We start from the raw sequence: 27,537 nt of genomic DNA, 5'->3' as shown, positions 1-27,537 counted from the left end.
ATTGCATTTATTTAATACCAATTAAACTAATTAATTAATAAAAAAATACTAATATTAAATTATATTTTTATTTCATTTAATTTATTAACATTAGAAATTAATGGGAAGTTCAAAATGTGTGTGTGTATGTGCATATACTTAAGCTCCAACTTGTCTGTGCTTCCTCTATACTGAAAATGGGTCAGAGCCCAGGCTACCAGACCACTGCAGCTGGTGCTTTCCAGCTTACACACACACACACACTCACACACACACACACACACACACACACACACACACACACTCATCTGTAATATCCATGGATTTTAGAAGCTGTTGACTTCATGGAAACATAATCTTCCCTATGATGTTTTCCCATATTTCACATAGATTGCAGTGAAAGGCAAATGTTAATGTTATGATTTTGAAAGATGAAAAACTGCTATTATCAGGATTAAGTACAGATTATACCTCTGTAATAATGTGTTCAAATGATTGATAAGTAGTCATAATTATTGAATATTTGATAAATTCAGTTGTTTATGCATGATAGCGCCCTGATGTGTACACTTGTATCTTACAGCACAAGAAACCCTTAAATTTAGCATTCATTGCTTATTTATTGTAAAACAATATTTTTAACCAATAGCAAGGCACAATTGTTAATTGTTAGTTAAGTATTTTATTATGCATCTGCATTCTTGTTTATTGAAACATGCAATAATGGTCTACAATACCTCTCACTTTTTTGACAGTGATCATATAATTCCTTCAGTATTTCTTAAAGTTGAAAGCAGAATATTGACTCATAATTTGATTTTAACTTATCTTTACGTTTTTGACTTATGAGTGCATATGTGCCCCTGCTATTTCGTCATAGCTTTTAAGGGAAGTGGTTGTGATGTCATATCCTGGTTTTGGAAGCCACAAAAGATAGACTGCTTCATGCGGCTCAAACCTATTAAGGAAGAATTTTGCAGAAACAAGTCGTTTTTATTTCCGGGCAACGCCATCTTGTCAGTTGCCTCGTAGTTTGTACGTAGGAATTTTTTGGTGAGTATTTTCTTCCACCCTTTTCAGATGCACTTGCTCTGTCTGCTGTATGTTGGTTGCATTCAATTTGTAGATGCAGAAATGAAACTCTAAGCTAAATTTGCACAATGCACACAGCCTGGGTGGGTTATATTAAGCTTGATGTTGTTGAATATAGACCGAGAACTGTTTTGTGGTTGCTTCCATGTTCCAAAAAGCACAATTAGGCCTCAGGATGAGAAACTTACATTTAAACCTTTATGTTAAATAATACAATTATATGAAAGTCAGAGTTTTCTTATTTCCTATTTTCTCTAAGAAATGCATTACACTCGAATGCCTTTTTGTTTCCCATTGCTGCTTTTGAGTGAATGAGGTTAGATGAGCTACAGAAATAACACCTCCACCCATAGACTATATCAGTATTCATCAACAATTACCCTCTGCTCCTCCGTTGTCAGCTGCTGCTGATGTACACAAACCACACAGCAAAAAAACGTTCGAACAGTTGCAATATTTAAATACAAAGGCTTTTAACAGTTATTATTATGCCCAAACTTTGTTCCCTGTACTACCTCAGGTAGACACCAGAGATGTAAGCAGGCACTTGCTATGCAAAAACCTTAGAGTAAATAAATAAAAGCTAATAGAATTTATATCTCACTATTGTAACTTATTTTCTTCACAAATGGGACTTTATTTCACACACTTGTGACTTTATATCTCACTATTGTGACTTTATTTCACAGTGTAACAACTTTTGTTTCTCCATATTACAATTTTTATTTTTCACATTTGCAACTTTATTTCTCATAACTGTGATTTTATTTCCCACTATTGTGACTGTTTCTCATAATTGCAAAGTTATATCATGCTATTGCAACCTCATATCTCTCACTTGCTACTTTATTTCTCTTTTACGACTTTTTTCTCACTTTTGCAACTTTCTCGCAATTGCGAATATATTTCCCACTATTGTGACTGTTTCTCGCAATTGCAAATTTATTTCATGCTATTGCAAATTTATATCTCGCAGTTGTGACTTTGTTACCATTCTGACTTTATTTCTCATTTGCGACTTTCTCAATTTTGCAACTTTATTTCTTGCAATTGCGATTTTGTTTCACACACTTGTGACTTTATATCTCATTATTGCGACTTTATTTCACAGTGTTACAACTTTGCTTCTCCCTATTACAATTTTTATTTCTCACTTTTGCAACATTATTTCTCGTAATTGTGATTTTATTTCCCAGGTTTATTTCATGCTATTGCAACTTTCTTTCTCTTGGCATTTCTGCCAAGAAGGCAGAAATGGGCTTCCATAGAGATCAGATGAAATCAGATAACTTAGACAGTACAGTGCTCTTCTTAAGATTCCTTGATGAAATGCCGCAGACATATGATTTTCATTATATAACAAACTTATCTAGATTGATTGTTTATTGATGTCTGCTGTGATGAGATTCAACATCTACACCTTTACATGCTTTAGATATGATACTTTGTTTTGAAAATGTTTTATCAGTATTGTTATAGTTATAAGTTATAAGTCCTTGTGTTATAAGGGCATGTTTCAGATAACTGGTAATATTGTTGTACAACACTTTGCAAGAGATAAGCCTTCACTAAACCTTAAGTGTGAAAAAAAATGTTACATAAACAGCTAGGGTTATCATAAAGTTACACTTTATTAAATCCTTTATTTGACATGCTTTGGTCTCTTTCCACAGGCTAGCATTAGTTTGATGGTTTAATTTTTATGCCCGATAGCCTTCTGATTAATCCATCTCTATGAAACATCTCAAGAGATCACAACCTCCCAAAACACTGCAGCAGTTATGTTGATTATCTCCAGCAGGTCTGGAGCTGTCTGCCTCAAGTCACGACAAAACACGCTCTGTTCCACTCCAACTTTACTGAAGGAGGAATACAACTGTAGGCAATGCATTTTTACTGCTATGTTCTGAACTGTCATCAGCTTTAAAGTGATGTATTGCTTCCTACCAGCCTCCTTCTTTGTTTCATTGTTTTATGGGGGTCATAGAGCATTGTAGTTCTCTCTGTGTGTGTTTTCATTTTAGGCATTTCATTAGTTGGTATAGAGAGAGATTAAAAGCATGTCTTCTTTGATACACAACAAATGTTGAATTGGATTGAATGCTTTAGTGTCGATAAAAATACAGTAGTGATATATTCAGGGTAGACTTCATATTTTATGATGGTTTCTGGCCTCTGTTTGCTGCAACTAACTGCAACTTTTTTGCTTACATTATATATAGACTACTGTATTTTTGATTCTATAGAGGCTGTTGAATAAAATATACATTTTCATAATTTACACTACTTTTGCTTCATATTATTATGACGTCATGGATTATGTTTCAAATGGTCTCCTAAAATAAAGGTTCTTTATTAGCGTCTATGGTTACATGAAGAATCTTTAACATCCATGGAACCTTTCCATTCTACAAAAGGTTCTATACTGTAGAAAAATATTCTTTAGATTGTTTTAAATGATCTTTGCACTAAGAAAAACTGTGCACTAAAGGTTCTCTGGGAAACACCAATTGTTCTTCTATGGCATCGTTGCAAAACCCCCTTTTGAAACCATTATTTTTAAGAGTGTAACCAGGGGGTTTTCATAATACCTGGTCTGTCCATACCATCAAAGAGCTCATTTTATGATCACTAGTTTTTGATTGTATGTCCTGGTTATCTTTATAGCCTCAGTCATATGAAGCAGTTGAGCCGGTGGACCTGGATGAGTTCCTGATGTCACAGCTGTGCAGTGGAGATGCCGAGCTCATGCAGGAGCTGGGGGAGTTTCCAGACGACGACCTGGAGGTGGAGCTGGTGGAGAGGGAATGCAGGACCATCCGCCCCTCTGTCCCCGAGGAAGGGTAGGTGCTGGATGCTCCCTGTTGGGGTTGAGAAGGTCAACTAGACAAATATCTTTGTGCTGACTTGAGCAGTTGTGTTGTGATTGTAATGCAGTGTAGCAGGCAGTTTACTAGATTGAGTAGAAATTGGCCAATATCTTTAATTTAGCTTTTAATAAAAGGTGGCATTTGTTGATCTCTAAAGAACAGAACCAGTATACTTATGTTCATTCAACAGAAAGGAGGGTTCACAAGTCATTTTCAATCTCAGGTGAGAAATGCAAAACCACTTACAACAGAGATGAAAATTATTTTGCAACCATTTAGATGCAAAAATGTAATGGCAATAATAATGGTGTTTATATATTATTGGCGTCACTAGTAGTGTCAATTTGTTTAATTGATTTATTTAATTATTTATATAAATATATACTGTATATATATATATATATATATATATTTCTAAAATGTATAAATATATATTTCTAAAATGAATAAATTAATATATATTGAATTTATTATTATCATTTGATAAATAAATACATTATTTTATTGTTTTGTAATATAATAATTCTAAGTATTATACACATAAAATTAAAACACACTTTGTGTTCGGAGTGTGTGTCTGTAAAGCTTTGTGTGTTGTTTGAATGTGTGTGTTTGTGTGTCTCCAGAGTGGAGCTGGATCCTCATGTGAGGGATTGTGTTCAGAGTTACACGCAGCCCTGGCTGGTGGTTAGCAGAAGGTCAATTCACAGACTTCATTCATTTCCTGTCCCTCCTCAGGGCTGAATTTTAAATACTGCAGCTTAAATATTCAAAAAACATAACTCATAGAAATGACACCAGACACACAGATACTATAATGCTGTTGTGTTTCTCATTTACAGATCTCAGGGTTATGGGTGGATTGCGTACGCCGAGAGGACAGATGCTAACAGAGTCTTACAGAGACAGACGTTTGAGTCTGACGTTGAGCCTGACAAACAAGAGCAAGTAGTAAGCACAGTTTATAAAAAACAAAACTCTTTTATACAGAAGCCTTTTTACAACAACAAAGCAGCTAATTGGGATTTTTGTTCACATTGTTATTAGTGTCACTCAAGGACGCTACCCAACCCCACAGCCACTTATATTCCTCTTTTTTGTTTGTAATTATTATTATTATATTAAAGCCTCTGAAGTGTGTCACCACCCGTTCCATTATGTGTGCTCATTCCCTGCCATAAGACACAAACAAAACATATTCATTTCCTCTTAATAAGAAGTAAACAGTTGAAAAGAATAAGGAAAATAAGCAGAATCTTTCTCCCAGGTATTTTTCTTTTCTATTTGTCCCCATGACCACCATCTTGGCTCCATCCCACCTCTGTTTTTCAGAGTCCAGGGACATAATGAGGCATGAATATTCATTCTGTCCCGACTACTTCCGTCCCAGTGCAGCTTTGCCAAGATTTAATTATCCAAACCACAAAGATTTGTTTCACTCCATGTATTTTTCATGAGTTTAGTTTGAGAGTCTGCAGGAACACCAAGATCCTCCCTTAGTTTTGGATCCTTTAAAGGGCCTCCACATTCACTGCAGGGGTTATTAGCAATCCAGAGGAGTACCAAAGGTCCCGCTAGCCAGCTCTGTTCTGTGATGTGTGTCTTTAAGCAAGTGGATTAAGAATACAAATGGTACGGGAAGGTCTATCCCACAGGCTAGACGCAATGTATCATGGGAACCCTGCATGATGCCCACTATCAGAGCCAGTGCATATGGTTCTTATATTTGGCGATTAACAGAAATCTCTCCTAGGGTTTTGGGAATTCATCCATCTCAAAGGCTTATGGTCTTCCTGGAAAAAGGCATTAGTCTCAGAACTATAAGAGCTCCTCTGCTCTATTTCACATGTAGTTATGTGGCAAAGGAGCGAATGAAGTTAAGCAGGCATTGCCAGTTCAGTCAAATCACAAAAGACATACAAAATGAAAGTAAAATTAAAAACAAAAGTATATGAAATGAACTACTTTCCAATCTTATGTCTTTTGTGAATACTGACTGAGCTGGCAATGCCTCCTCAACTTCATTGGCCACATAACTACACGTGAATTAGAGCAGTGAATGAAGTTAAGGAGGCTTTGCCAGTTGAGTCGGTGATCACAACAGACATAAGATTGGAAAACAGTTTATTCATGTGCTACTTTTTTTTTTGTTCTGTATATGTGCATATTTTTCTTAGACAATGGTTTTTCACATTTTGTAAGCCAAGGACCTCCACATATGATGATTTTTCCCGCCTAAATTAGCCATTTAGTTTATATATCTGAATACTGTGTGGAAAAAAAGAACAAACAAGTATTAAATAACAATACAAAATTTGATAGATGTTTTTAAAATTTTCTTTTCACTATTTTCTTTTATGTTTTCTTTTCTTCTTTTCTTTTATATGTATTTAATGTGATAAATGTGAACAGTATTTTTTGTTCATTATAAATTTAACTTTTTTCTTTTCTTTTCTTTTCTAAATATTATTATAAACTTTTAAAAATGTGATAAATGTGAGCAGTCCTTATTTTTATTGTTAATTATACATTTAACAGTTAATATTGTTTTATTTTATTATGTCATTATATATATTCTATATGAACTTTTTCAAATTCGATGAATGTGAGTTTTTATTATTTTATTTTATTTTATTATATATTTTTTATTTTATTTTAATAAAGAATTACAAAATTATTTATTTTTTATAAAAACTTTTCTTTAGACCCCCCTAACACTCTCTTTTGGGCTCCTTGGGGTTCTAAGGCTCCAGTCTGAAAACTATAATATAAAAAATTCCTATGTATGTAATATGTTCTCTCCTGTCCCTCAGGAAAAATCACCGTCCCTGCCAGCACTATGTGATGATACAACTCGGACCACCCTCACATGCTCAGACTTCAACTTACGGGCCCTGCAGCCGGACCATCGTGTGGAGAGCCTCTTGCGCTTCAGCAGCCCGGAGGAGCTGGATCGTTTCAACCTGGAGGCCAGAAATAGCAACCGCTATGGCGAGCTCTTTGGCCTCTACCCACCTATTGATGAGGTGCAGCCTTGCCTTACTTATTTTAAATACTGTTTAACAATGTTCTTTACAGAATATCCTTGAGCGATTAATTTTTGTGAACACAAGGATTCAGTTTGAAGTTAAATATTGTCTTCAATCTGTCCTTGACTGTGTACAGGAGGATGCAGTAGCGATTCGGCCCATTCCCGACTGTCCCAAGGAGCACTTTGGGCAGAGGATACTAGTGCGATGCCAGACCATCAAGTAATACTTCCTTACCATCCACTAATATTGGTTATTTTCTCTGAATGATTGGTCTGATAAATTATTTTAAATGACCTGTTACATACTTTGAGGTTGAAATGGTCTTCATAGCATATGCATAAAAATTTGGTTTAGAGTTGTGTTTGGTTTTGAAATATTGTTCTTCCTTCTACAGATTTGAGATTGAAATTGAGCCCCTCTTTGCAACCATGGCCCTCTATGACCTGAAGGAGAAAAAGAAGGTCAGTTTCTGATGCTTATCCTAAAAGCTATGAAAAAAATCTTAAATATGTGGTATAGTTTTTGTATTTTGACCCTTTAGCTTAAACCCATTTGCTTAAGCTGGGGAGACATAATTAATAAATATTCTTCCTGTCAGTGTTCTTCCTGTTAGTCCTCCCACATTCCTCCACTTCAGTCTGAACAGAGCTGGAGAGACTAATGAGAGATATTTTTATTAGCCACAGCCATAAACATTGTTTTGTCAGAAGTTAAATCAACATCTATATTTAATTTGTGTGTGTAGACATCTAAGACAACAATTTAATTACCAAGAAGTAGAAATGGGTCACCAAATTCAGTCTGAACCGTTTAGACCAAGGTCTATAAAATCAGTGAAGATGAACCACTCAATTACACACAGCTTGTCTTTACCAAAAATTTGAGAAATTGGACTGACAGTCAAGGATCTTAAGGAATCAGTGAGTTTTAATGCAAGCTGTGTGTATTTCCATATTAAATGGACAGACAGCAGATATATTTGGGAGGAATATTCTGAAGTATTACATTAATCCTCTTTAGCTTTTACTGAAGAAGGTTAATGCAAGAGACAGACCAGATGATTCATGCTAAATAGGGACTTTATGCAGCATGGGATTTTTTTTTCTATGGCTTGGTGAAGAGAGTATTTTGGATGGGAGGAATTACCCATTTCACAATGTTAAGAGCGAAAAACATAATTTAGGATGTCTGATATGCCTGAGTAAGGCTTGAAGATGAGTTGTGTCCGATTGAGTGAGATTCAGAGCTCAATTAGGGCCAAACTGTGCTAATGTTGCTCTCTTTGAGGTGTCTTTAGTTTCTGATTGGCTCACTCTGCTTGAAATTTGATGAAGTATTTTTGTTCTTTATGCACCACAATTTCCCTTCTGATTCTTTGACAATGTGGTAAAACGTTTAGCTGGCTGGTTGTTTTATGCTATCCATGCTAATCATGGTATTTTTTTCCTTCAGATTTCAGAGAACGTCCACTTTGACATGAACTCCGATCAGATGAAGGGTTTCCTGCGGTCTCACACTCCCCACACTGACCCCTCCACTTTGGCCAGATCTGCAATTTTCTCCATCTCCTACCCTTCTCCAGATATCTATCTGGTCATTAGGGTATGGTTGAGTAATGGCTACCGTATGCCTAATGAAAACGATTAAAATGCATAATTTTATTATCTTGATTTGATTTTATCATCTTGTTTTGTTGGTTTTAAATATATATTTAAAAAAAGTGATTAACCGATATATAGGTTAGGCTGATCAGTCCACAGGTATTTAGCCATTTTGACACTTTGTAAATGGATAATAAACATTTTCTTTATTTTCAGTGAAGTTTGAGTTTATGTACATTATCATTCAAAAGTTTAGGGTCAGTAAGATTAGTTTTATGTGTTTGAAGTAAGTCTTTCATGCTCACCAATTTGCACTTTTTAAGCATATATACAGTGAAAACAGTAATATTGTGAAATATTATTACAATTTAAAATAATCTAGAGGAAGCATCATATAATAAGAGACACTTTCTATGATATGGGTACTTTTTTAACAAAATTAATGTATGTTAGATAATTTTGTTGTTGATCAAACATATGTAATAGTTCTCCCTGTAGAAACATGGGATTTGTGTCTATAATACTTACAAATAGTTAAAATTTCAGAGAGACATGATTTATAAAAAATGCATCAAAAAGAGAGAGATATATATATATATATATATATATATATATATATATAGGCTATATTACATATTGTAACATTATATAATGTTGTGCGCTATCTGTCACGCCCACTGAAGGCTCCGTTACATACCCTGAAAGTAACCTCCGATTTTGTAACCGAAAGCTGAGGTGATCCGCTCGCTTATCCTCAAACATATCCGGGTATGTCACATAACCTGCTTTTTGGAATCCCCCCCAGGTTTTCTTTGGTAAACCCAGAATTTCTTATGGTCTCCTCCCCTTTTTAAAGCATGAGCGATGTTTAAATACCTCATTCATTCATTCACGCTGCAAAAATGCTTTTCTTACTGAGTATTTTTGTCTTATTTCAAGTACAAATATCTAAAAATTCTTACGTTAAGATGCAATTTCTGTAGATGAAAAAGGATATAAGGTATATTTAGTCTTGTTTCCTGGGGGAAACAAGTGCATTTTATGTAAAACATGTAAAATTGTCCGCCATAGGACAAGAAAAATAATCTTAATGCAAACGGACACAACAATATTTTTAATTTCTTATCCCACTGGCAGATAATTAGCAAAATAAGAAAAATGCACTTAAATGATTTTTCCCCCCATGGAAACAAGACTAAATACCTTGTCTTTTTTATGTAGAAAATGCATATTGATTTAAGAATATTTAGATATTTTGACTGTAAACAAGAAGACAAAAATTCTAAGAAAAAGCATTTTTTGCAGTGCATGTATTCATTCATTGCGCATATTTTCATCATGCAGACACTTTTTTTGCCATATTCACATGCATATTTACTTGAGCAGTAGCATTTTAAATGGTAGTTTTCTTTAAAACATTGGAGATGCAGAGCACACTAGTAAGGCTGCTGTATGCAGACTGATAAGGAAAGTGCACGTCGCTCTCACGGTCTTTCTGATATTTTTTTCCTGGGCACAAATCTGTCAAAGAGGAGTTTCACTGGACGGTAGGTCAGTGTTGTAGAAATCGGTTTAAATGAGGCTAATCTGATAAATGATGTTCACTTGATAACATCTTGCTGCAACCTCTGGAAGTAACCCAATAATTAGAATTTCCTTTAGGCTTTCCAGTGTGGTTGGATGCATTGATGACATGCATATTCTCATCATCGCACCTTCTGAAAATGAAGCAGATTACTGTATTGAATGGAAGGATGCCAGATGGAGGGGTAGTACAAGATATATTCTGTAACCACCACCACAGCTGTTAAATAAACACAAATTATTTACAATTTATTTGGTAATCTTTATTTTCTACAAACACAAAAGCAACAGTTATTGTTTTCCTTTTGGATTTAGAAATTCTTCTACTTGACCATCTCCTCTTCATCTGTCAGTGGTGCTGGTGCAGGTTCTCCCCCCATTTTGTGAGCCTCTGCCTTCTTGCTGTCGACTGAGTACAAGTCCGTTGTTAATTTCATTACTCTAATTAAGAAATGTAACAGGTTTGATTAGAGAATATTTAATAAGCCTATGTGAAAAGAGCGTTAAACTGTGGAAAAAGCTGCTGTGCATTGAAATGATACTGAATGATATTTAATATGTCAAATGTTTGTAAAGTCATGTAGCCTACACCCGTGAAACTTTTATGCTTAAAGCTTTACCTTGATTGAATTGTTTTTATAATTCATTTTTAGATGCTGCTACGTTCTTTTTCTTTTCTTATTTTTTTGCCGTGGGATACCATGAGAATGAAATTTAGTAAATTAATTTACAGTTTTTACCTCTGATATTATAACAGTGATTAAGAATTAAAGTTATTTATTGACTCGGAAGTATGCGGAGGGCTTTTTGTCGGTGCTGTTGCCATGGTGAATCATAATTTCGGAGGTCTATTGATCATGACTTCTCATAGTCGTGGTGCACGCACTAAACCAGAGTCAATTTAGCTTTTCTGAAACCAAAAACTCAGAGTTTCCCATCTCAGGGTAAGTCAACTCAGAGTTAGTTGAACCTCCTTATTGAAACGGGCCCCAGGAACATGTATTAAGAAACTAAATGGGATGAAAGGGTTATTTTTAGAAGTTGCATATTTTAGAACAGTGCTTTCCTGTCCTAAAAATCCAATCTTATTGAATTAGCACTGTGAAAAATAAGTTCACCTTGAGTGCATTATTCCATTCTTCACATTCTCCAGACTAACTGGTGCCTGCGTTCTTCAGCTAGCTCTAATATCACACTGCATTCTTGTAATATTCTTCCTCTAAACTGAAGAATTATTCTGGTGTTCTCCATAAAATCTTCCAGACACGTATGATTTGAAAAAATGTAATTTTTGAATTGAGCTGAGCATTTCTTGTGTGTGCTGGCAGGAAGGAGAGCGTCTGAGTGACGAGGACTTGTTCAAGTTTCTGGCGGACATCAAGAGGTCGTCCGGTCAGCGACGTGTTAAAATCATACCTGGTGAGGAGATGTTCTAACTGTGCCATTTGTCCGTTCAGTTTTAACAGTAGTGAACTGGTGATTAAAGACATTTATTTATAAGAATCAAACTTTGGCATGTAACTCATCTTGCACCATTTATGTATGTGTTGTTTGAAAGGTTTTCTGAGACTGGAAGTGTCTCCAGTGCCGGAGACGGTTCCTGGGTGTCTGTGCCCAGAACTGATTCCAGTGAAGCCAGTTTCTGAGAAAAATCCACGGGCGGTTAAAGAAGTGCTGGAGTTCCCTTCCAGTGAAGTCTATGTGCCTCACAATATATACCAGTAATCACTCTCTATCTCTCTCACACAGACACACACACATGTTGGTTTTTATGGTTTATGGGGACTCTCCATAGGCGTAATGGTTTTTATACTGTAAAAACATGCACACACACACACACACACACACATACACATGCTTGTTGTGAGTTGTCAGGCTGAGATCTAGCAGAAATGGGATGCAGTGATTAATCAGTAACCTTAAAATAATCTTAGTTCTGGGTAATAAGGTTTGTCAGAATTTGGAGTGCAGAACTGTGGTTGATATTAGTCACTCATTTACTATGAACAAATAGTTGGAATAACTGTGCAGGACAGTGTTGCCAGGTGTCATAAGAAGAATAATCAATCAGGTCTTACAAATCAAGCCTAAAATAAGAAACTTGCTTTACCTAGAAAACACCCTGTGATCAGTGGGATAGGAGGGTGTGTTTATACGTAGATGATGGAAAAAGTAGAATTGCTAAATTTATTTGAATAATTCTAGGATAAACTTGCATTAAAACAACTTCTATATGGAAGTAAGCCAGGAAAAACATAAGCAACATCCCATATTTATGACAGACTTTATGAAACATGACAACACTGGTGCAACTAGTTTCTTCCTTGTGTTCGTCACTGGTTATGCTCAACCTAAGGCTGTTCACGTGTTGTTAGATTATGTGATGTGTTTATGTACCTTGTTTGTTTGTTGTAACTGGAAGCATAATTAAAAAGATATATACAAAAAAAAAGTTTATTCCATGTTGTCAGTGTTGAACTGTAAGCGGTCTGCGCCATCTAGTGGCCAGTTAATGTTTTTACACACAGTTGTGGATTTCAAATGGAATAATTATTTTGTCTGCAAATAACTTTAGCGTTTATTTCCTTTTATGTTAATCATGTTACAGGAACCTGCTGTATGTGTATCCTCTGAGGTTGAATCTTACTAACCGTTTGACTTCAGCCAGAAACATTACGGTTAAAATCCAGTTCATGAGTGGTGAGGATCCTAGCTGTGCCATGCCTGTGAGTGCAAAACCATATTCATATTTATTCATAGATGTCAAAAATGTATTACCATTGCATTTATATTCTAATATTCACAACAACAGAAACAACAACAATAATAATAATATTAAATATTGTTCTATAACATTATGATATAATAGGAATATAATAGAAATCAGGTTAGCTGGTAGACTGAAGTGGTCCGTAAAAAAATTTAAAATGTTTGTAAAAATATTAATTTCATAATTCGATTATTGTCATTCTACCGCTGTGCAAGGTTTACAAAGATTTAAAGAAAATATGATGTAACTATATTATGCAAACTAAATTATATAATAATAATAATGTGAAATTAATAATAATAATAATGTATTGTTATTGTTGTTGTTGTTATTATTTTATTGTATGATTCCAAGTTCATTGTGAATAAATGACATACAGAATATATAAACCTTACACTTTTAAGTGACAGACCATTAAATCATAAGCCAGAATTTCATAATTGTGATTGTGTAATTACTATAGTTTAGATTTAAAAAATTATATTTTATTTATTTTTGCCCTTATTCAAAAACTGATCTCACTCACCTTCTCCTCTGCACTGTCCTAATAAAGGTAATCTTTGGAAAATCAAGCGGCCCTGAGTTTCTTAAAGAGGTCTACACTCCAGTCACATACCACAACAGGTAATCATGCTCTCTTACAAAAATTTTAGTGATCAATATATCAAGCAAATGTAAGGGTGGTTTGAGAGCGCTGTTTCCATCTCCTCCACAGGTCTCCTGATTTCTATGACGAGATAAAGATCCATCTTCCAGCCCGTTTAACAGAGAAACATCACTTACTGTTCACCTTTTACCATATCAGCTGCCAGCAGAAACAGAACCAGACTGGAAGTCTGGAGACTCTCATTGGATATTCAGTGAGTGACTGTACAGATTGTTTGTGTGTGTGTGTACTTGTTTATGCTACATTGTGGGGACCAAATGTCCCTACAAGGATAGTAAAACATGACATTTTTGACATAGTCAAAGATTATATACCCAGGGTTATAACGGTGGTGGAAGGTCGAACCAAGACTCCAGCAATGTTAACATTGTCCACACAGAAATGAGTGTCATGACTTCACTTCCTTCCCTGCAGTGGTTACCCTTGCTGAACAATGACAGGCTGCAGACTGGGCAGCAGTGTCTGCCAATCGTTCTGGACAAACTTCCTGTGAACTACTCCCTGCATTCCCCAGAGGTACAGTCAACCATTTCACAGCTGCCTTTTTTGGATGCCAATCATTTCATTTCGGAATCTTGCATTGATGTCTCGTTTGGGCACATATTGAATGATTCTTCTGTGGCTTTGTGTATTCATTTGTTTGAAAATAGTGTATATTCTGTAACTTTGGGTCTTTTTATATGCCTTCAGAAACTGCCAGCTCAGGTACCTCCTGTTAAGTGGTTGGAGAATCATAAGGGACTGTTCAACCTTGAGCTACAAGCTGTGTCCTCAGTCCAAACACAGGTGCGAAACACTCTCAGAACTCACTTCCCAGCTGGAAAGTTCAGTTTATGTAGTTTTTTGAATGCTGGTGTGCTGATGCTTCCAGCATCGCTTTTTAACTAGGTTAACTAGCAAGACCGCAAGGTCAATCAGTGTCACGTGAAAGACCATGCTGGTTGGCCATAAGCTAAACAAAAACCAGACTGAGCCCTTCTTTTCAGCAGGATTTTAAGTATTAAAATTACATTTACATTTACATTTTGTCATTTAATAGAGGCTTTTATCTAAAGTGACTTTCAAATGAGGACAATAGAAGCAATCAAAGCCAACAAAAGAGCAATAATATGTAAGTGCTATGACAAGTCTTGGTTAGCCTAACACAGTAAACGTAGCAAGGTTTTTTTTTTAAATAAATAATAGGAAAACAAGCAGGTAGAATACAAAAAGAATAGGGAATGCTAGTGTTAGAAGGTCTTTTTTGTTTTTAAATAAAAATAAAACAAGTAGATAGAATAGACAACGAAGGCTAGTGTTAGAGGCTAGCATTAGAATAGAGCATAGATAAAATAGAATTAGAATAGAAAGTGCTAGAGTTAGAGGGTTAAATGAAAAATGTTAAAATGTTATTAAAGTGTTAAAATATCAACTAGTGTGAAAAATACTAATCTGAATGAAACTGACCAACCTCATATAAAATGTATAAGGAATAAGAATGTACTGAATTATAAGATTAAAAACTAGATGAAAAAAAAGAAATTTAGAAATGTTGCCTTGGCAACTAACTGAAGTTTAAGTACTAAATAAATGTAATATATTATATTATATTATATTATATTATATTATATTATATTATATTATATTATATTATATTATATTATATTATATTATATTATATTATATTATATTATATTATATTATATTATATTATATTATTATTATCAGAAACCTATTATAAAGTAAATTAAATACCAGTTTCTATAGGTGACATTTCAAACATTTTTACTAATATTATGCAGTGAAAATATATTTCAGAAGCATTCATTAAACGAAATGGCTGTTGTTCACAAATCCGTTTATTCAATCACAGGACAGTCACCTGGAGCGTTTCTGTACTCTGTGTCACGCCCTGGAGGGCAAGACCATATTCCCTATTCGAGTGGGAGATGAGAAGATTTCTGAAAACATGTTTGAGCACGAGCTGAAGCTCAGCATCATCTCGCTGTCATCCTCCGGCCTGGAGCCGCTGGTGCTGTTTCTCCATCAGGTCCTCGACAAGCTCTTCCGTCTCATCATGCAGCCCATGGTCATCGCCGGACAGACTGGTGCGTTTCAGATAGGAAGAGCTTTAGCTTTTGTATTTCACTCACTGGAAAGACAAAAAACTCATGTTTTTAGCATAGAAGTACGTTAGATGTACTGATTTTTGCATACTGTGTAGGCGAGTATGCATGTTCAGGATTGTCAGCTGGCTTTACAGAGCTTTAATCTTGTTTTGTGCAGCAAATCTGGCCCAGATTGCATTTGAGTCAGTGGTGTCGGTTGTCAACAGTCTTCACAACAGTCAGGAGCTGGCAAAGGACCATCAGGGAAGAAACTGTCTCCTAGCAACATACCTGTACTTTGTGTTCCGCTTGCCAGACACACAACATGAAATCCACACCTCAGGTACAGTAGGGCTGTGACATCATCTTGACCGCCAGTGATGTAATTCTTCACCAATCCAAAACAATCCATTTTTTCGTGTGGGACAGAGTTTTTAGTGGCTGTGGGACTTACTCTGTTGTTGTCTGTCACTGAGCTGAGGCTTATGTTCACCAGGCACAGGAGGTCTGATGGCTCACCCAGAGAGCCGATACAGCACTCTGACTCGCGCCACGGCCACCACGGTCGGCTTCATGCTGCTTCAGTCACGCATTCGTTCCAGCAGCAACCCTGATATACCAGCACCACAGAGCCCAGAGGACGCAGAGGTCAATAACATTCTAGGAAAGGTACAGATACACAAATGCAACATCAAACTTGTGCTGGACAAAAATTCATGAGCTGGAATTTGAATTGGCCACAGAATGTTGAAACAGAATGATAGGAAGAGGAATATACTGAATTACAATTCAGTGAAATTTCATTTCATTTATTAAAGATTTAAGAATGATATTATATTATATTAATATACTGAAATTGGTATTTCATTTTGTAAGAAAAAATGATGAGGAAGATCTTGATGAAGAATAACTTTTATTACAGTCAGAATGAATCCTGACGATCCTGAGCTCAAACATTTTATACTGTATTACGTTCATCTTACCGCTATTATATTAATATACTGAAATTTGTATTTAATTTCTATATAGAATTCATATATATAAATTCATATATAAAAGAGTAATATTAAGTATTTTTTTGTATTGTTTATATATCTTTTATAGTATTTATTTATAATTTAGTCATTTTATTAGTTTTTTATAAATGTCTATTTTCATTTATTTACAGTCTTTTTTGTACTTCAGCTTACAATTATTTTATTTCAGTTTGCAGTTTTTCCATTTAATATTTATTTTATTTCAGCTTATTTCAGGAATGAATGAATACACAAATGCAATATCATACTTACATTTTTCTAGGTGTTTAGCATATATAAAGAATAATATTAAGTCTGACTGTTTAAATGCTATTATAGTATTTATTAATCATTAAAGAAATTTGCTTAAAATTCATATTTTATATTTATATTTTATTACAGATTTTCAAAAAAAAAAAAAGTTTAGTTAACAACAACACAATTTCTTAAATTAAAATTGTAATAAAAATTAACAAAATTAAAAGCGTATTCTTAGTTCTATTTGGAATGGTGCAGTCTTTTACATGCACATATACACTGACTCAATTGGCATTTTTCTTATTGTTCCCACATTTTTGGTTTCCAGCAGGGTTTAAATCTTCCTGGCAGTCGCATCTCAGCAGCTGGAAAAGTCTCCAATAGTTCACAAAGCTCAAGCACACGGCCCACAAACAGAAAGGTTGACTTGCCACTTCATTACCTAAGATGTCTGTCATTTCAGCAGAGGTTGTGTTTCCTAATAAGCAAATCCGTCTGTCTTTGTAGTTGTTCCATGAGGAGCTGGCTCTTCAGATGGTGGTCAGCACTGGAGTCTGCAGAGAGAACGTCTACAAATACGCCTGGTTCTTCTTTGAACTTCTTGTAAGATGGTTTTGATTGAATATAAACATGTTGCTGAGCAAACCAACTTGAAATTTCACACATAAGATGTTGTTTATGAGGTTTTTTTAGATTCTCATTGTCCATACGTACACACTCCAGGTGAAGAGCATGAGCCAGCATGTGTCTCAGCTGGATAAGAAGGCAGTCTCTCGTAGGAATCGGTTTTCGGATCGTTTCAAAGATGACATCACCACCATTGTCAACGTGGTAACTGCTGAGATTGGAAACATTTTAGTAAAACAACAAAAGGTGATTGAATCCTGCTGAACAGAACATAATCTAATCCAAGAACTGTTTGGTAAATCAGTAAACATGGAGCACATGAGACAAACAAGAGGTTAGATGTTCTGGAGGAATGTTATTTGTCAGTGCTAATGAGAAGAGATGAAGTGTGTGTTTATTTGTCTTCAGGAGCTAGAGCAGGCAGAGAAGGTTAACATCAGCCTGGCTTTCTTCCTGTATGACCTGATGTCTCTGATGGACCGTGGCTTAGTGTTTCAGCTGGTGAAGAATTACTGCAACCAGGTACTGCAGCTCATCTCATATACTAATGATTATCTTAATAGAAAGAAGTCATTCACAACTAATCGGTTCAGTGAACATCACAAGTTTGTCCAGCATGAACCGTTTAGGCATGGCTTTTGAAGTAAAGCAGAGTAATATTTTAGTGTGAATGCAGTCAAATATTTGGATAAAACAAATAAATGAATAAATAAAACAATATATTTTATTAACTAAATTTGATCAGTATTTGCACAAGAAAAAAATGCCACCTTGAGGTGGCCAAACAATTATTCCATGACCATGAATGTCTCTTATGATATTCTTGTATTGAGATATGACTGTATATTCAATTAAAAAAACGTACAATTAAAAAACATTAAAAACATATACACACACACACACACACTGCCGTTCAAAAGTTTGGGATCAGTAAGATTTTTAATGGTGTCTCTTATGCTCATTAAGGCTGTATTTATTTGATCAAAAATAAAAAATAAATCTAATATTGGCTTCCTATTTTAATATACTTTAAAATATAATTTATTTATGTGACGCAGTGCTGCAATTTCAATAGACCTTTTCAGCATCATTACTCCAGTTTTCAGTGTCACATGATCCTTCAGAAATCATTCTAATATGCTGATTTATTATCAGTGTTGACACTGTTGTGCTGCTTAATATTTTTTTGGGACCTATGATACTTTTTTTACTATCACTTTTATTCATTTAACAAATCCTTGCTGAATAAAAGTATTAATTTCTTTAATAAAAAGGAAGAACAAACCTGCATCACCTTGATTGAGCACCACTTATTAATATTTTTACTATTAATATTTAACTAATTAACCAGATATATTTTCTATACATTTATTTATTTATAATAAACAGATATATAGTGAACAGGATAAGACTAAAACTTGCACCACCTGCATGAGTGCCATATTAAGAACATGTGTGTAAACGACTGCACCTTGGCTCAAGCAGAACTAAAAATATTATTAAATCATCTCCCTCTCTCTCTCTGTCTCTCTCTTTCTCTGTCTCAGATGGCAGCAAAGAGCGTGAGCATGTCGACTTTGATCAGTATGAGGTTGGAGTTTTTGAGGGTCCTGTGCAGTCATGAGCATTACCTCAATCTGAGCCTGTTCTTCAGCAGCCCTGCTTCTGCGCCCGCCTCCCCGTCACCCTCCACCTCCTCACAGGTCAGTGAAGAATCATCATCTGCTGTGTTGTGTCTCATCTAACACTCACACTATTTGGCAACAATGAGTATTGCGATAAAACCTTTGTCTCTGTCACCAGACCTCCAGCTTGTGCAGTTTTCAGGACCATAAGATCGCAGCCATGTTTGATCTGTCACAAGACTTTAAGCAGCGGCATTACTTGACCGGACTGCTGCTGACCGAACTCAGCACTGCACTGGACATGGAGTCAGAGGGGTTAGTCACATTTAATGTGTGCCACTAAAGCGTTTAGTGAATTTTTCACGAGTGCGTTTACCAAACGTTATTAATTAATGTGTGTATACACAGGGGGAGAGTACAACAAAAGGCCATCAATGCCACATACAGCTTATTGTGCGCTCACGATCTGGACCAGCGCTGCTCCAGGCCAGAGGTCAAGGCTAAGATTGCTGCTCTCTACCTCCCTCTAGTGGGCATCATCATTGACTCCATCAATTACCTTGACTTCACAGGTACTGCCTTACACAAGTCACGTTGTTAATCTCAGTTAGACTTGATAGTTGCTTTTAGCCAGTGGGCCAAAATGCTGGATTATGGCTCTCTGGTGGTGCATGATGGTAGTTTGAAATGGATGGTGCTTTTCAGATCTGTGGTTTAGATGTGTGAGTGAGTATATGTTGTTTTCACAGTATCTGACTCGCGTGGCGGTAAAGGCAAGTCCGGTGGGCCTGAGGAAGATCCTGACAGCATCACCCCCATCAATCAATCTGTTGCAATGGCAATCGCTGGAAATCCTTTCAACACTTTAGCGAGAAATGCACTGGTCTCTATGGCCTCTGTGGTATAAATAGTTTTTAAATAACATAATTTTTTATAACGTTATATATTATATGATATGATATTATAATATATTAAAATAATTAATAACATAATTGACATGCGAAATAAATGAACACTAAACATTTAAATCTTTTTATTGTATAAGAAGAAAGTCTGTGGAGTGGTCAGTGCTATTTTAGTATTGTTTATATGCTATTATAATGTTTATTAATATTTCAAAATAGCTTTTATTTTAAATAATGAGTGTTCAGTTTCATTTCTGTTTAAATTGTAATCATTTTTGGAGCTTTTGTCATTTTTTTTTTTTTTTTTATATTTCTATGTAGCTTAAAATGATTTGTATTTCAGTTATAGTTTTAGCAGTTTTAGTACTTTAAGAAAAATAAGAAATTTTGCCTTAGCAACTGAATGAAAAAATAATTTTAGGTTTTTTAGGTTAATTTCCACTTTAATTCAATAAAGGAAAGTAATTTAATAATTTAATAGTTTCAGTTTTAGTTTCTGTTAACAACAACAATGAGATGAGAGTATAGAGTTTAGCATACAATATATTTGACCGCAATTGACCAATCATAATCAGGTATTCCGGAGAGCCTTGTAATATGTATGGATATTTGCCTATTCATCTGATATATTACAAAGAAACAGTAATTCTCATTTGAATATTCTTTGACGATGTCTTTTTGTCCAGACGGGGAAAACTAGCAACATGTTGACAGCAGAGACCAGTCGCAATCTGCTCATGTGTTTCCTGTGGATTATCAAGAACGCAGATCAGAATCTGATCCAACGCTGGACTGTGGACGTGCCTTCATCTCAGCTGAGCCGTCTGCTGGAGCTCCTCGCCATCTGCATCTCCTGCTTTGAGTACAGGGTAAAAACACATCAGTCACTGCTGCATCACTCAGTGACCTTCAAGAAGTGCTTAGTCACAGTGACAGGATGTACTTTGATTTGGACAGGAAGACGTCTTCTGGATGTCATTAGAAGATTTTCATGTGGTGTATTGTGTGTGTGTGTGTGTGTGTGTGTGTAGGGGAAGCAGAGTTCTGATAAGGTGAGCACACAGGCCCTGCAGAAGTCTCAGCAGGCTAAGGCGCGTCTGGAGGAGGCTCTGCTGGGAGGAATCGGAGCCAGAGGAGAAATGATGAAAAGGGTGGGAGGTGAGCTGCATCTCATGTTTTACTTCCTATCTTAGCCTTTAAAGGGTCATGAAACCCCAGACTACTTTTTCTGAGATTTTAGCAGAGGTGTTTGTGTTGCACATAATAGAAGACAATGTAAGCATCCGATAATTTTAACTGTTGGAAAAAAACTGGTTAATTTTGGTTAATTTTAAGCTTTTTTGCTTTTTTTATTTTTTATTTACATCGTGTTGACGTCACAATTTGTGACGTGGCAATGCATCAATGACGCATCGGTGTCTATTAAATTATTCATGAGACTGCGTGTTCTTATCTTATAAGAAGACGCTTTGCTTAATTATTCACAACAGCATGTGTTGATTTGCTATGACAGACGTTTCAGACTGTGAGATGACATCGCGCATGTTAACTGAGAGAAACGTTCATGGATCGAAGGAAGAAGAGTGTTTGTTTTTGCTTTGTAATAAGAGTTCGGCACAAACGCGATTCATTCACTTAGTGAGTGTAACCGTTTTTACAGCTCCGTGACACAACCCGTCAAAAGGCTTATATAAACGCCACAGAATAAGCCTTAAAAGTTCTCGGAGGTGCAACAGTGCATTTATATATATGTTTTCGATGCAGAGTGCAAATGGCTGTGCATTTATTTGTGTTTTTAACTCGATGGGAGCGAAATGAAACTGTCTGAACGCTAAGCTGTGTGTGTTGTCTGTCTCCCCTCTCCCCCCTCCGCTCCGCTGCGCACCACGCCCACTTTTTTAGCGTTTTTTTAAAACTGTGGTGAGAATTAACTAGTGCTGAAACGGGGGGTTTCATGACCCTTTAAAGGAATTGTTCACCCAAAAATGGAAATTCTGTCATCATTTACTTTCTTTCTTCCATGGAATACAATGGGTAGATTATAAAAGATTATATTTTCATTGGACTGAAAAAAATCACCAAAACAAATCACATTAAAAAAATTTATTTATTGTAATATATTACTTTAAATAAATGAATGAATACACACACACACACACACACACACACACACATATATATATATATATATATATATACAGTGCTGTGGAAAAAATTTTGCCCCCTCTTTTTTGTTTGTTTTTTTGCATATTTGTCACACTTGAATGATTTAGATCATCTAACTAATTTTAATATTACACAAAGATATCCCGAGTAAATACAAAATGCAGTTTTGAAATAATGATTCAGTAATCAGGACTGGGTGTGGCTAGTGAAATTTAACTCAGCTTTCTAAAAATCACAGTTCTTTCATGATTTAACAGGAGGGGGCAATTACTTTTTCACGTAGGGCCAGGTATGTTTGGACAGCTTTTTTCCCTTAATAAATAAAATCATCATTTAAAAACTGCATTTTGTATTTGTATTTTGTATTTTAAGTGTGACAAATATGCAAAAAATAAACAAAAAAACAGGAAGGGGGCAAAAACCTTTTCACGGCACTGTATATGTATATATATATATATAAAATTTATTTATGGGACTGAAAAATATCACCAAAAAAAAATCACATTATGTAAATTTACATACATATATATATACACACATATATATGTATAGTAGAATTTGTTCTATGTTATTTTACTAGTGAGAGTTTTTTTTTAAGGTGACCAGCCTTAAAGGGACTGTCGATGAAAATGAGCCATTGGCTATTAATTTTTTTTAATTCATTTTTTTTATAGAAATAAATACAAATAATGTACTTCATATCATGCACTCTATTTTTTTTTTTAAGCTACATGGATAACATTGTGTGAGGAAAGGTGGTATTTATTTAGTTACTTTTTACTGCAAATCTGGGCAGGAAAGACACAATACTGTTATGGTGTCATTTTGGCACTTTATATGTTACAGGATATTTAAAACAAATGACCTTTTGTTCAATACAAAATAGAGTAAATCATACGGGTTTTTGAAACCACACGTGGATGAATAAATTATGACATAACTATTCCTTTAACTGCAGAGGGGACAGTTACTGTTGGCGCAATGAATAATATATTATTTGTTTTCCACAATGCACTAAAATTATTTTTAATTTCTCGTAAAATGCTGTCTTTTTTCACTCACTGCTCCGGGTGTGTGTTCACGGTGTGTGTGTGTGTTCACTGCTGTGTGTGTGCACTTTGGATGGGATAAATGCAGAGCACTAATTCCAAGTATGGGTCACCATACTTGGCCACATGTCAAAAAAAAAAATAAAAAAAAAAATAAATTCTAATTTTACACGTTTACAGTCCGCAGACTTCCTTTATTTAGATATTTTCTAAATATGTCCTGTCTCGGTGTGTTGGCTGTGTGTTGTGCAAGGTAACGACCGGACGCTGGGTCAGAGAGAGAACCTACGCTGGAGGAAAGACCTTACACAGTGGCGCCAGACAAACGACAGGCAGGACAAGTGAGCGTAAAATAGTACCATCATTTCACGGTTCACATCCATTTAACCTGTGGCACTTCTCATTTATAGTTGGTTCTAGTTCTCCACGGCCCTAATCTACAGCTCAAATTAAGCTTTTTTTAAGACACAGCTTAATTTCTTGTTATTGTTGTTTCCTCAGATCCAAAGCAGAGCTGGATCAGGAGGCCATAATCAGTGGTAACCTGGCAACTGAGACCAACCTCATAGTCCTGGACCTGCTGGAGATGATCGTACAGGTAACACAGAACTCTTACAGTGGAAATAAAAAATATTTAGAAATTTTAGTATGAAATAATGCTTTAAGTGTTCTACTTCCAGGCAGTTCCTCTGGCCGACTGTAAGGATAATGTGGTTGGTGGAGTGTTGAAGGTTCTGCTGCACTCTCTCACCTGTAATCAGAGCACCACCTTCCTGTCACACTGTTTCAGCACCCTACGGGCTCTCATAGTTAAGGTACTGACCTTTTGTGTGCCGTGTTTATTCGTTTCGGCTGACAGTACACTAAAATGTGCTGAAATTGAATTGGTTTTTATTTATAACCATATAACAGCATTTATTATGGTTTATTTTAGTGTAACTCATTGTAAATCTTATAGCTGTAGGCTACAACGGGTTTGGTTGTCTACATGGTTAATTTCTGGTTCATAATTGGATTCTGTCAGAAAAAAACATCTGAATGTTGAGGCGAAGAAAACTTGTCAAATTTTCTCTGTCAAAACAAAAATCAACCCCCCAGCAAATATGCTAAAATACGTTATAGAGAGAGATTTACAGTAAATATGAGGTCAAAACAGGGAACTGTTTTTTTTTTTTAATAGCTATAGTTTTAAAAGTGATAAATTATGCCACCTGGCTAACATCATTTATGAAAATAGTGCGGAGGTGAATGTTTGACACATGGACTGTAATATAAGAATAACTAATAGTAAATAATTAACAATAATAGCAAATAATTGATAATAAATAATTAACATTTACTTGAAAATATAGAGACACACGTTCAAGATGTATATTAAAAGGCAGTAACCACTATAGATATTGAGGGGAGACATACACCTCAATATTCAGATTAGCAGTCGACCAATATGGATTGGTCTAATCCAGTTCATATTTTTAAATAGGTGATTTGTAAAATATTACATTTGGGCCCCTTGTGGATAATGGTTTTACATACAATAATAATTATATGATTATACTATATAATAATTATACATTTGTTTATTAAATAAAAAGACAAAAAAATAATTAAACAAAAATGAAAAAAAAAAAAAAAAGTCTCCCTACTGACTGCTTAAGTGATTAAAATGGTTTAAATTAATCATACACTAAAGTTCAAAAGTATGGGGTCAATAAGAAGTTAATACTTTTATTCAGCAAGGGCACATTAAACTGATTAAAAGTCATGGTAAAGACATTAACAACATTGCAAAAGATTTTAAATTTCAAATAAATGCTCTTCTTTTTAACTTTCTACTCATCAAAGAATCCTGAAAAAATTCCACAACCATATTAAAACTTGTTTTAAACATTGTTAATCATAAGAGATGTTTCTTGAGCAAAAAATCAGTACATTAGATTGATTTCTGAAGGATCATGTGACTCTGAAGACTGTAGTAATTACTGCTGAGAATTCAGCTTTGCATCACAGAATATTCACAATTGTACTAATTCACAATATTACTGCTTAACTGTATTTTTGATCTAATAAATGCAGCCTTGGTGAGCATACGACACTTCTTTCAAAAGCATTAAAAAATCTTACCAACTCCAAACTTTTGAACACTTTTCTAGTGTGTCCAGTATCAGCATCATATTAGTTGTAAAAATAATTATATGACAAATTTCTCATTTTCTGTTTGTTAATTCCCTTCTATACTGGAGTTGCTTAGCACAACTGCATAAATTTAGTTGTGAATTAACAAAATGTGATTATTGAATGTCTGTTTAGCACCCAAGAGCCTAAGCTTTCACTTGCACCTAGAGATATTTAACAAAGAATGAAAATTGTACAAAACATCCCCAGTCTCCCCTTTCTGTAATCATGTAATATTGAATATTGACTGATACAATAATATTTTTCAGTTTGGTGACCTGTTGTTTGAGGAGGAGGCCGAGCAGTGTGCTGACCTGTGTCAGAAGGTTCTTCATTACTGCAGCAGCTGTGTGGACGGCAACAGGAGTCAGGCTTGTGCTACACTGTACCTGATCATGAGATACAGCTACAGCTCCGCTAGTGTAAGACACCAAATAACTGATCGATCAACACCTCTATTGTTAAACAAATCAAATGTCTTTTCTGCGACGTAACATTGACAATGCCCTCTACAATGTTATTCTTCTCTTTGTCTGTCTGCTGCCTGATAACATGAGCCTGTCGCTGCTCGCCGGCCGTCCCTCTGTGTGCACCAGCCTGATGGCTTGAGTATTTCCTCTGTTTACTCAATTTCTCACCCCCCTCAGCCCTCCCCTACCAGATGGCCGTGTTGTTTGCCATCTCATTCATCTTTAATGGGCAAAGGATGGATTTCTCTCCCTGTCTGTCTGTTTGTTTGCTTGTTTGGTTTGTAAAAGGCTCCAGCAGTCGGTCCTGTCATTAGTGTAACCTTGAATAAGTCATGTTGATTTCTTTTAGCGGCAGACCGTCTTTTACCCCTCTACGCTTTGTGTTTTTATGTTTCCCAAGGCCGTTTCTCACATTAGATTAAACGGTGAAAACAGTGAAGTCAGGTTTCCGCACAAATTCAGAATTAATCTTCTCAGCGGTGTCGATGTCGAGCCGTTCTTCATGGTGAAACTGACCTAGATGCGAGATTGGTGACGTCCAGAGATGCTTCGCACATACGCTCAATTTAACATAATGGTGCCATTGAAATGATCCATTGGCAATTATACAGGGGTTAATGGGGGATCATTTTGCAGTTTCCTGATGCTAAGCAAGATGGATGGAGCATTTTCAGCCTCTGGTTCAAGCCTCCCTTGGAATCAATGATCTGAGACTATGACAGCAATGGCCGACCGCGCCTGGCAGTGTTGCGTTTTCTTTCACAGCCTAACACCTGTATCTGACAATGTAACCTTCAACAACCTCAGTAGGGCCAGCCCAGATAAATGACATGGCTCTGGTTGATAGGAACAGCTGGGGGAAGGGCTGTTTTCTAAATGAGAAAAAACCTCAGGCAGTTATCAGACCTCTGTTGTCATGATGCTTTAAGCATTCAAACTTTGGAACGTGACTTGAAATTAAAGGGATAGTTCACCCAAAAAAAGCTCACCTTCATGTGGACACATTGGCTACGTTTACATGCAACCAAATAATCCGTTTGTAATCGGATTGACGGCTCAATCGGACTGAAAAGCCTTCATGTAAACACTTTAATCGATCGAACTGAGCTCGATCTGAATCAAATTTTAATCGGATTGAAGGGGGTGGTTTATTCCTTTTCTAATACGATTGAGAGTGCATGTAAACACTCGATCGGATTGAACCACGAAACTGAAAGGACTGCACATGTGCAATGATGCAGAAATATCGTAATGACGTATGACGCGCGGAACGAACGGCTCGCCAACTGTGAAGTGGAGCAGGACAACCTCCCACCAGTCCTTGTTTTGGATTCTCATCCACAGGCAACTCGTTTTGGGCGCGGGGAGGGGCATTTTTACTGCGTGATAAATATGAGTAGCACAGCACAGCGGTTTATATGTCGTAAGATAAATATCCATATTTCAAACGTAATAAACACTTTTCTCTCACTTCCGCTGACTGTGGTACGCAGAAGACGTTCAGGTGGATGACATAGGTGTAATGCGTGCGCCTCTGAGAAATGCAGGAGCAAAGGAAACAATG

The 27,537-nt window shown here is 35.8% G+C and overlaps 1 protein-coding gene across 1 annotated transcript in view; it reads left to right on the top strand.

Moving 5' to 3' along the window:
* The window catches only part of LOC107674496 (dedicator of cytokinesis protein 8-like), a 49,281-nt gene that overhangs the window by 9,537 nt on the left and 12,207 nt on the right, over positions 1-27,537 (top strand). Inside the window, exons 3-33 of the mRNA XM_016468477.1 lie at positions 3,739-3,914; positions 4,568-4,639; positions 4,784-4,892; positions 6,755-6,967; positions 7,107-7,192; positions 7,368-7,434; positions 8,426-8,575; positions 11,487-11,577; positions 11,717-11,879; positions 12,767-12,884; positions 13,482-13,552; positions 13,644-13,788; positions 14,010-14,111; positions 14,286-14,381; positions 15,448-15,682; positions 15,861-16,025; positions 16,179-16,351; positions 17,285-17,377; positions 17,464-17,559; positions 17,680-17,829; positions 17,992-18,105; positions 19,131-19,286; positions 19,387-19,523; positions 19,617-19,780; positions 19,958-20,109; positions 20,800-20,982; positions 21,145-21,271; positions 23,582-23,669; positions 23,830-23,926; positions 24,009-24,143; positions 25,773-25,925. Coding sequence (XP_016323963.1) covers positions 3,739-3,914; positions 4,568-4,639; positions 4,784-4,892; positions 6,755-6,967; positions 7,107-7,192; positions 7,368-7,434; positions 8,426-8,575; positions 11,487-11,577; positions 11,717-11,879; positions 12,767-12,884; positions 13,482-13,552; positions 13,644-13,788; positions 14,010-14,111; positions 14,286-14,381; positions 15,448-15,682; positions 15,861-16,025; positions 16,179-16,351; positions 17,285-17,377; positions 17,464-17,559; positions 17,680-17,829; positions 17,992-18,105; positions 19,131-19,286; positions 19,387-19,523; positions 19,617-19,780; positions 19,958-20,109; positions 20,800-20,982; positions 21,145-21,271; positions 23,582-23,669; positions 23,830-23,926; positions 24,009-24,143; positions 25,773-25,925 — 4,077 coding nt within the window. The remainder of the gene's footprint in view (positions 1-3,738; positions 3,915-4,567; positions 4,640-4,783; positions 4,893-6,754; positions 6,968-7,106; positions 7,193-7,367; positions 7,435-8,425; positions 8,576-11,486; positions 11,578-11,716; positions 11,880-12,766; positions 12,885-13,481; positions 13,553-13,643; positions 13,789-14,009; positions 14,112-14,285; positions 14,382-15,447; positions 15,683-15,860; positions 16,026-16,178; positions 16,352-17,284; positions 17,378-17,463; positions 17,560-17,679; positions 17,830-17,991; positions 18,106-19,130; positions 19,287-19,386; positions 19,524-19,616; positions 19,781-19,957; positions 20,110-20,799; positions 20,983-21,144; positions 21,272-23,581; positions 23,670-23,829; positions 23,927-24,008; positions 24,144-25,772; positions 25,926-27,537) is intronic.

The sequence above is a fragment of the Sinocyclocheilus anshuiensis genome, unplaced genomic scaffold, assembly GCF_001515605.1.
Source record: "Sinocyclocheilus anshuiensis isolate Anshui unplaced genomic scaffold, SAMN03320099.WGS_v1.1 scaffold1214, whole genome shotgun sequence".
Lineage (NCBI taxonomy): Eukaryota > Metazoa > Chordata > Actinopteri > Cypriniformes > Cyprinidae > Sinocyclocheilus > Sinocyclocheilus anshuiensis.
This window is presented reverse-complemented; position numbering and strand designations above follow the sequence as displayed.